The following is a 10,881-nucleotide window of genomic DNA, read 5'->3' on the forward strand; positions in this document are numbered from 1 at the left end:
AATACTTTATTTTATATTCTTAAAAACAAAAAAAAAACATAAAATAATTTTTTTGTTATCAAATATGTTTATGTTTTCTTTTTCACGAAGAATCAAAATTTATTTTGGAAATAGTTACTAAACAAGCCCAATAGTCTCCCTTTTTTAAAATAATCTTTAATTTTTAAAAAATTTGTAAATGTAATCTTAATTAGATATAATCTCTAATTTAATATATATATGAAAAAAATTATCAACTTTTTGTGCTTTAATTTCAAAAGATAGATATAAAACATTCAAATTGAAGATATTTATTGAAATGATTCGTCAAATAAGATCTCTTCATAAATATATCTCTCAAACTATGTCAAATTATACATGCTTTCATTGACTGCCTAGGATTTAATTTGGTCATAAATTAATGTCTCCCACAAGATTAATTTGGCACAAATAATTAATGGTCTATGGTAGAAATGAGTTGTATAAAAGAAACAAAAAATGGGATCTAGAATTTGGATGAATCAAAGGTTGAAAGTCAATTAATTCTAATTTAGAGTCATGGAATTCAATCGGGTACAAATACAAGAAACAGTACAACGAAAATTAAGAAATAAGAACACGCTTATTTGTTGGAAGGGTTTGAAAATAAACAATTTTGAATGGGTATTCATCATTCAATGAAATTGACTGAACAATTCGGAATTGTGCTAGGCGGTCATCATCATCTTCACAAACTCATCGTAGTTAACCTGCCCATCACCGTCCAAGTCGGCCTCTCTGATCATCTGCTCCACCTCCTCATCAGTTAGCTTTTCCCCTAGATTTATCATCACATGCCTCAACTGCACCCAAACATTCAAACTTCGTTAGAATCTTTTGCCATTCAAAGGTCAAAAGGCCAATTACATCAATGTCAGCCCTAAGTCCTTTTTTAAAAAAAATAAATAAATATAAAAAATGCCATTGTTCATTGCATGGACAATGAGTACAGATACTGTCATACGTACAACAAAGACATATTCATAAAATATAGATAAATTATGAATATATGTATAGAACAGTATTTTCATACATCTGTTCCATCACCCTTTCTTTTTTGTTTCTTCCCTTGATCCCAATTGAACCCATTACCATTTTTTCGAAGGTGAAGACTCATTCTCATTTATCATCACGGTAGTAGAGCTAAATAAAGGGAGAAAAAAAGGTGGGATGGGATGCTAGGCAAATTCACCTCAGTGGCTGAGATGTAACCATTTTGATCCTTGTCAAAAACTTTGAAGGCTTCTTTAAGCTCCTCTTCTGCGTCTGTTTCCTGGTTAACCAAGAAGAAAAACACAGACATCTTAGTCGACGGTGAAGTTTATAACATGCTGAGCATTTAAATTGTAAGAGGCATAAGGCTATTCCGTATAGATCATAGTTCAAAATATTATTATACCTTTACTTTCTTGGCCATTAAGTTGAGGAACTCCGCGAACTCTATGCTCCCATTTCCATCAGCGTCCACTTCTCTTATCATGTCCTGAAGCTCTTCCTCGGTGGGATTCTGATCCAACGACCGAATCACCGTCGCCAATTCTTCCACGGTAATGCAGCCTACACACATTCAACCACTTCATGAATATGCCCAGATATAATAACAAAGACCCAGTAAGAGGAACCAAAGATATACAGGCCTAGGAATGACCCAAAAAGAAAACTCACCATCTCCATCTTTGTCAAAGAGACAAAAAGCTTCCTTGAACTCTACAATCTGCTCCTCGCTTAGCACATCTGCCATGGTGGTTTTGGTTTGTGGTTTGTGGTTTGTGGTTTGTGGTTTGTTTTGAGACCAGCTGGAAATTTTTCAGAGTTTGAGAGAGAGAGAGAGAGAGAGAGAGAAAGAGTTGAGTATAGCTCAAGCCTGGCTGGGCATATGCAATATATATATATATCTATATATACGTATGAATTGGTAACAAGGTGGTGGTGGGGCAAGTAAAAATTGATTTTAAAACCTTAAGAGTCAAATTGAACATATGACTAAGAGTTGGGTATTATCCTATTTTCAGCCATCTAGACCACGACCATTCATTTCCTCTCTCATGAAAAAACTAATGTTATTTGCTATGAACTTTATATGCAGTCCTCTTTCTTCTGTTTTTTTTTTTTCTTTTCTGTGTATCTATGAATATGAATACATATTATTATTATAATTTTGTTTGGACAGCTGTAAGGGTTAGATGTTCAGCAGACAAGGAAAGAGGGGGGGAGAGGATATGGGGAGTTGTGTACTTTGTTTCCACATTTTCAACCCAAGGAGCACGCCCCGTTGCTTACACGAGAGGCCTACTCCTTTCTATTTTACTCTGCTTATTGTCTCTAATTTCTATAGTGCATTGGACGCGCTCTTTCCATATGCGTGCCTGCAACGCTCACTTGGATTGCTTTAGCCCCTCCCCATCGTGTTGCCTATTTTCTATTGGTTGCTTTTACACCATTTTACACCGGAATATATAAACGGGAGGGAAAAGTGTGTTTTCGTACCCACATGCCAAAACAAAATAAAGAAGGAAAATTTAACAAAAATATCTTAGATGAAGTCAAAATATGGTATTTATGTTATTAAAAGATTTTTATAATTATTTTTATGTAAATATAAAAACACACTTTTTTTCTTAAATATTTTAGAGGATGACGTCTTCTATTTGAAACTTCTATATTAAGAAAATTTAATTGATTAAAAGGATAAAATAATCTCAAATTTGTAAATCTAAACTTTATCATATTTGAATTTAAAAATAAATAGTTTATATTTTATGGGTGAAAGTGTGCAAGGTGGAAGCGTTCAAGAGAGAGGAGGTTCAAGGTTGGCTGAAGGGGAGCCTAAAAGATAGAAATAAGGGGCATTAATGTGTGCATGGCTGTCAACGCGGTTTCTCTTAATGCAAATTTGGCTCAGCTGCCAAGGCCAAAACGCGAATCCAACGCTGATTCGCGTTTGCAGCGTAGAATTTTCACCACTGACTCACCTCCCCCCTTCAGCATCCCTCCGAGTCTTTCTGGTCCAGATTCGTGACACATCAAGTATTCCTGATTATGGGGTTCACACGTGCCCTTGATTTACTGGGATGGTCCTTAGTCCACACCACGGATTTTCAACGTTAAGAAAATGTCCAGAAACCTAGGGCCTTAGGCATGGGGTCTCCCAAGGAAATAGACTTCTCTACCATGACGAAGTCCTGCCCTGCTCCCACTGAAAAGGGAACGCATGATTACTACACATAAGAGGATGATAAATGAGTGGTGCGCGTTTCATGTTTGTACAGCTTCATACTCATATGTTTCATTTGGAGAAGGCAGGGGAAAAGAGTGAGTCAGGTCAATATTACCCCAAGTTTAATATTGAGATATTCAGGACTCTGGTGGAAGACCATTGACAAATTCAAGTTTTATAAGGGGGGAGAAGAAGAGAAAATTTAGGCTGAAAAAAGAAATCAGACATCCCATGGGCATCTTACTCGGCAGAGGACCAAGTAAATGTGTTAGTTTTCAAATCAAATCACAAAGGAGAAAAGAAAACAAAATTCAATTAGAAGGTCTGAACCTCCAAATGCATCAATACATATAAATTTTATCTTCCATTCATTAGTTGGAAGGCAATTCCAAGATTTTCATGCATTCACTTTGACTTTCCCTAAAAAACCTACATGTGTCCTACTGTAACAGGCCAACAACCCACCCAGATGTGTTTGTTTGCTCTCTTTGACCTGGTATCTCTGGGTTTAATAAAATAGCAAGACAGGTGTTCACACACTGGCACAGAGGCATGAGAATGGTTAACTCAGTAGCTTTCTTCTCATATCTTTTTATTAATTTATTTTCTTTTTAAATAGTAAATAAAATTTTTTAATGGTATGCTTACTTCTTGTGGCTTTTTGATGTCCTAATAGAATGGAGCATGAAAGACTCATGCCTCAGTATAAATCTGCAGGGTCCTCATTACCCAGATCATGAGTTGGCAACTGCTCCAATCTCTAAAAATGGTGATAATAGTATTAAAGACAAAGAAAGGAAGAAAGAAAAGAAAGATTTCAACTGATTACAGAAGTTGATTCCCCAGAAAAGAACTTGCATGCTAGAAGAAAAACAACTAGAAAAAGATGATAAAGTAGGAAGTATAGACATAAGGCAATCCCTATTTATGGATTACCTAGGTTACATCTTACATGCACTACAAACCATTCCAACAAAGTTGCTAAGAGCCAAGGGCATTGCAGGTTATTTAAGGCATGCTTTTACACAAGGAATAAGTCTGTCTCATTGGAGAAATGTCAAAGGCAGGTGGGTAGGATGGGAATGATCTTCCATACAGAATGCTAACCAGTGTGGTAGCAATGGGATGGAAGAAAGCTTTCTTTTTGCTCTGTTCAGCCTCTCTTTTAGATAGGCCAACCTTTTGGAACAATTTTATCTTTGAGCCACATGTAAATTGGAATCAGCACAAAGTAGGCTCCTGCAATTGCACCAAGAATGAGCCGCGAAAGGAACACAAATTTATTCACCGGCTTCTTTACATCTTCCACTTTTGGGCCAAGCTGCATCAAGACACCCATTAGAACCTCACAAGAGAAAGTAACCAGCTGAAGTAAAGCTTCAGAGATAATCAGAACCAATGTTTTCTTGCTGATTGTTAAACTAGAAATCCTCATGATATGTGAAAGATCAAAGCTTGACACCTAGTGATTCAACAGTCTTCATCTGTACTCAATTTTAAGGCAAGCAGTGTTGTACCAGCTACAGAAAGTAGGCAGCTTAGACACTGATATCCCCATAATGGTCCTCATACTTCACGGAGGAATTTATTAAATAACCGAGGATGCAAATGCCTATGTTATTCAGTTAGTCAGTCAGAAAATAACACCTCAGGTATCTAACTTCATATTGGCGATGCAAAATGAAAGTGCCTAAAATGTCTCATCTATTCTCAACCCTACCAACTGCCAGATCTAATGTAAGAGATGGAGGAAGAAAAGCTATGCAGAGATCATCACATGAGGGATCCGAAACAGGGATGAGATTCATGATTGTTTTCCACTTGTTTTCTCTCCTAATAGTTTCCACAACACCCTAAAAAATTAATAAACTAAAAGCTTTCAGGTGTTTACTCCCTCACCTACTTAATAACCCATCAAGAAAAAACTTGCCAAGGCCTGCCACCAACACATGCATAACCATGGTATATCACCCCTCTTGGAATATCTGACAGTGTGCATGATTCATAGTAAGCTCAAAACAACCAGTAAAATCCTCCCAATGCCAGGATCTCTCTTGGCCACAAAACTGTACTAATAAGATATCCTCCCAAATATAACTTCACCACCTTTAAGCCAAGACCATGTGGATGAAACCCAGTTTTTTATGCTTTAAGTTATCTAAGAATTATTTATTGTCCCATGATCCAAAACAAATTTAATGCCTTCTGTTATGTTCAGCTGTACACCCCATTCCAAGTGCATCACATCTTCTATAACTCTTTAAGAAAATAAAATGTTTAGCTACCAGTCCCATATTCCCCAATTATCAACCATCTTCAATTTCAGGAGGTTGTCTTCTTTCCTTGGCACTGCTAAGGTAGGAATCAAAACTAGCAACAAAGTGGATATTTAATCTATTGCCACTCCAGCCTAGGTGGTGTCATGGCTATGTCATAAACCAAATCAACTTCCAGATGACAATTTCTCTAATGAATAACTACAGAAAATAGATCAATGAGAGATAGGAAGAAAGAGTAAGAAACTAATTATAAATATCTCTCATAGGCCCACTAATTTCTTCATGACAGGTCTCTTTCTATGTGTTGTCCAGAAAGAGGAGGACCCAACAACCATTCATTCACCAGAATATATATGAAAGCAATGGAAAAGAGAGAAAGCAGTAGATGATGGGGAACATACGCCTCATACACCTGTTACGTTCATCTACAACGCATTTCGTTCAATTTCATTCACTATTTAGTAAACATCCGAACCACGATTTTCTCTTGATCAAATATCCTTTGCATCCTATTCCTTTGACAATTTCTATTGAAGCGAATAATTCACCTCTTGACCCATCTTTACCAATTCTTCAGAGGAAATTGAATCAATGGTTGATGGACGAAGAAGGAAAAAAAATTTATTGTTCCATCTTAAAATGTTCTAATCTTCATGACCCTTTCTTTTCTAATTACTACTACATATGAAGTAATTTACATCCCATATGAAGTAAATTGCCTGATGATTTTATTACTGAGGATTAGACATAAATTTATATTAGCCCAAAGCTCATAAGAGATTGGTAGCAATGTCAAACCTTTATACCCCATGAAAAACTATGAAGAATTGTCACTATGAATTGAGCTCCTTGCTTTAATGGCACTAGCACATGGGAAACTTTGTGAAAAAAGGTTGTTAACCAACTATTTTTCAATCACCCATTCTATATTTATAAATAAGAAAGGATCCTGTGGATAGGAAGACAATATCTAAAAGATCCTGAAGCATGTTATCATGGTATGAATAATAAGCAAACTGCTGAGATTTAGCTCAGGAATGTAATGTGATTATCAGACATAGGGAATAGGCACAAGGATAAAAATTAGGAAACCACAAATAGAGAGGCAAATCAGCAACGAAATTAATGTATTATTATTAGTCTTCCTATATGACAAATGAAGGTCCAAAGAAGTTAGTTACCTGTAGGGGAGAGTCCCCTGTAAAAGGCTTTTCACCTGTCACAGAGCATCCCATAATCAAGCCATGCCGCCGAACACCACGGTACCATTTCGGACCAATTCTTTTTATTTGAACATTTTTGAAACCAGCCTTTCGAAACCATTCAATGTACTCTTCCTCCTTTGGGAAGAGCATCCACAAATCTGCAAAGAGACGAGACAACCAAAAGGTAGGGTACACGGGGCCAATTATACAGGCTTTTCCACCGATTTTCAGTACTCTGTAAGCCTCCCTAATGCCACGCTGTGGATCTGGCCAGTACTCAATACTGAGGAGGACAAACAAAATATTAAGTATTTTGTAAGAATGACTCTAAAGAAATTTTTTTTCCCATGAAGCCAACAATCATAGATTCATGATAATCATTTACAATCATCACAAAATACCCTGCATTAGACAACCCAAAAACTAATAACAAGAAGAAAATACCTTTGAAAAACAAAATTCTAATCTTATCCATAAATGGAGAGCTAAAGAAAATAAAAATAACAGAACAATAAACAAAAAAGAATACCTTCCAGCAGAGATATATCTATCTGCATAATCAGTTGGAAATGGGAGATCCTCTGCATCACCTTCAATTATCCTGCATTCCTTCAAAGGCTCCTTCTCCTTAGCCTTGGCAAGCTGGTGAGGGGATTGGTCCAGAATAGTGACATTTTTTGCATCCACATGCTTAACTATGCCTAGAGTAGTGAACCCAGTCCCGCCTCCGACATCAACCACCGTCATTTTCCTATCATAAAGATCAGCAGGCTCGAGTGCCTCATCCCGCATATCCTCAGTCCAGTGTCCAGGGTTTATGATATGATCATATACTATGGACAGGAATCTATAGAACCAGAACGCCTCTTGCTTGTGTTGGATGAACCTAGGCTGAGAAACAGGCCTCGAGGAAGATAAACTGCATTTGGGTGCTATTGTTCTGGTTCTGGGATTCCTAGTATAACACACTAGACCCTTTTGGGACGAAAATCTCTTAGGAAAATCGGACCCCGCTGATCCTATCCCACTGGGGGCTATGGCCCTAATGGGTTTAAGACTCTCAGCTCCACTGAGCATTACAGAAGCCATGAAATGCCAAAAAATACAAACACCCGCAAACAAACACTAGTATTTTGTGCTATTTCACGGTGATAATTGAATACTATAAAGCAAACCCACTCGCAAAACTAAGGAAATTTTTTATTTTGTTCCTATGTGTCAAAGGTGAAGATCCAGTTTTGTTCTTACACAAAAGGTCTTGAGCAAGTAAATCATAAGGGCCATGACAGTACAAGATAAGGGAATTATAAATGGTAAAGAAAGTAAAGGGAACAAAAGGAAACAGCTTACCAACAAAGAGGTGCAGAGATGGAAAATAATTGAAGAAAACTAAGCCAGTTGAGAGAGAGAGAGGAGGAGAGAGAGGGCAACTATTGTGATGATCAGGTTTCAGCCTCACAGGCACCGCTCGTTGGACGTCAGCCCGCCCAAACGTCATCTCGTGATTAATCCCCTTGAAAGGACGTCGTTTTACGATTGTAACCGACAAAAGGGCACCTCTTCTTGAACGTTGGATCACACTTATCATATTCATCCCATAAATCACCCTTCCCATTTGTACTGGCCTGCTAGCTGAAGAAGGGACGGGCTTTATCATCCCATCCGTCTCTATGGCTGGCCCCAGTGATGAGATTTTCGGATTTTATCTCCGAAATTTCGGCCATATTTCTGATATCAGAAATGATCGAAACAATTTCGGACACATTAAATAGGAATATCAGCCAAAAATCGGTAAAATCGTCTAAATATCGATTAAATATCGAAATTTGGGCGATAAATCCGCCAAAAATCAAAGCTTGAGGCTACGCACCCATCATGAGAGGGCGACAAGAAAAAATGACGATTTATCAGATATGGGCAATTTTTTTGAAATTTTTTTAAAAACATTTATCCTTTTTTTTTTAATTATTCATTATCTTTTATTTTAAATTTATATTATCATTTTATTTTTAATTGTTTTTTATATTTACCTCATTAATACTATTTTAAAAAATTATTATCACTTCACTCTTAATTTTTTTATTTATCTATTTAATTTTAAATATTTTTATTTTAAAATATTAAAAATGCAATTTTATTCAAAATTGGTACAGTATAAAAAAATTAATAAAATTCTAATATTTTATAAATTAAAATTAATTTAATAAGATAAATTATTAATAATTTTAATTATTTGAATAAATTAATGTTAATAAAAAAATTTCACCGTATATTTATAATAAATTTTTAGAAATCAAATCTCATATAAAATATTTTATATAAATCAATTTAATTTTTTATTTAAAATGTAAAAAAAACATGTTTTAATATAAATATATTAAAGGAATCTAAGCTAATTTTTTATAAAAATTTGATAAATATTATTATTAATCGTACTTATGTCAATTACATTTACAAAATAAGTAAGAATATATATATATATATATATATATATATATATATATTCTTACTTATTTTATCATGTTTTAAAGTTTTTTTAAGCATTTTCATGAATTTTGAATAATTTTCGCATCATCGATATTTTTTTAATATTTATAATATATCCGTAAAATCTAAGTAAGTACTGATATATCCATATTTATTAATATTTTAAACCTTGGTTGGCCCAACCACCAAAATAATTATGCGACTCTTAAGAGGTTGTACATAAAAATATGGAATATTTTTTTATTGAAAATTTCATCAAATACTTCTCATTCTTCTCTAATAGTTTTCATTTACTTTTTCTCTTATTTAAAATTTTTTTAAAAAAAAGTATTTGACCAAATTTTAAACTAATGAGACAAGTATTTAATCCAAACATTAAGAGAGATGAGTGAAATTAACACAATAATTATACATTAATAAATATAGTTACTTACTATTATTAAATGATATCCACAATGATAATTTAAAAATATGATAATATAAAAAATAATAAATAAAACAATAGACAAAAGTACTTATATAACAAAAAAAATTTAATTATGAGAGAAACCTCTATAGGGTAAAACCAAAAAAATATCCACTATAAAGTAAAAATTACAACCTCTCTCTCAATTAAAAAAATAGAACATAAAAACTTACAAAATGATTAAATTTTTTTCTTGGGATCAATAGTATAGGGAGTGGAGATTTCTTTTTATAGCATAAAGAAGTTCCCTCATTTTTATCTTCTTCCATTGTGCAATGACTTCAACCTTAACATTCTCCCACTTAAAGTCATTCTTCTATATCTTGTCCTATCACATATTGCTTATGTTACTATCAAGCTATAAGAAGATTTGTATTAACCGAATTTGTCAAAATTAATTGGTTTTGTCAAGGCATCTATTAGATTGTCCTTTATATGGATCTTTTGCATATTCACAATTCCTTCTTCCACCACTTCTCAAATAAAGTGATATTGAACTCCTATGTATTTAGTCCTAAAATAAAAGGTTGGATTCCTTGCAATATGCAAGGCACTTTGATTGTCACAAAATAGGAAAATCTTCACTTGTTTGTACCTAAGCTCCTCCAATAACCTTTTAATCCAAATAGCTCTTTACAAACCTATGTAGTTGTCATATACTCTACTTCTGTTGTAGATAGAGTCACAATAGTTTAGAGTTTTGAAACCCAACTCATAGCTCCTCTTGTAAGTGTGAACACATAACCCGTAGTAGATTTCCTCTTATCAAGATCACCTACAAAGTTTGAATCAACATAACCTTTGACGATGAATTATGATCCTCCAAAACATAATACAGCATTCGAGGTCCATTTGATGTATCTAAAGATCCTCTTAACTATGTTTCAATACTTTCCTCTCTAATTTGCCATGAATCAACTTACTGTTCTCCCTGCTTGTGCAATGTTTGGTCTTGTACAAATCATAGCAAACATTAAGCTTCCCATTGTTGATGCATACGGTGTTCGAGATAGTTTCATCATCTTTGCTTCATACTAGGACTTATACTTGAGAATAATTTATAATTCATGAGAAGTGTGGTCTTGTACCAACATCTTGATGCATGTTTTAAATTGTATAGAGATTTGGTTAACCTATAAACCAAGTTCTTTTTCCCATTTTCCTCAAAACCTATTGGTTGGAGCATATAAATTTCTTCTTCAAGCTTTC

General features: G+C 34.5%; 2 protein-coding genes across 2 annotated transcripts; both read right to left on the bottom strand.

The window, feature by feature from the left end:
- Positions 1 to 490: 490 nt before the first annotated feature.
- Positions 491 to 1,885, bottom strand: LOC117914113 (calmodulin-like protein 11). The gene is made up of 4 exons (XM_034829309.1): positions 1,684 to 1,885; positions 1,418 to 1,575; positions 1,211 to 1,291; positions 491 to 821 (listed from the first exon to the last, which is right to left on the bottom strand). The coding sequence occupies exons 1-4, from the start codon at positions 1,757 to 1,759 to the stop codon at positions 687 to 689; spliced, it is 450 nt and encodes a 149-aa protein (XP_034685200.1). The 5' UTR covers positions 1,760 to 1,885; the 3' UTR covers positions 491 to 686.
- A 2,109-nt stretch (positions 1,886 to 3,994) lies between these two features.
- On the bottom strand, positions 3,995 to 8,249 carry LOC117914735 (2-methyl-6-phytyl-1,4-hydroquinone methyltransferase, chloroplastic-like). Its single transcript, XM_034830189.1, has 3 exons — positions 7,249 to 8,249; positions 6,696 to 7,002; positions 3,995 to 4,556 (listed from the first exon to the last, which is right to left on the bottom strand). The coding sequence occupies exons 1-3, from the start codon at positions 7,806 to 7,808 to the stop codon at positions 4,401 to 4,403; spliced, it is 1,023 nt and encodes a 340-aa protein (XP_034686080.1). The 5' UTR covers positions 7,809 to 8,249; the 3' UTR covers positions 3,995 to 4,400.
- Between the last annotated feature and the right edge of the window lie 2,632 nt (positions 8,250 to 10,881).

This window comes from Vitis riparia, chromosome 5, assembly GCF_004353265.1.
Source record: "Vitis riparia cultivar Riparia Gloire de Montpellier isolate 1030 chromosome 5, EGFV_Vit.rip_1.0, whole genome shotgun sequence".
NCBI lineage: Eukaryota > Viridiplantae > Streptophyta > Magnoliopsida > Vitales > Vitaceae > Vitis > Vitis riparia.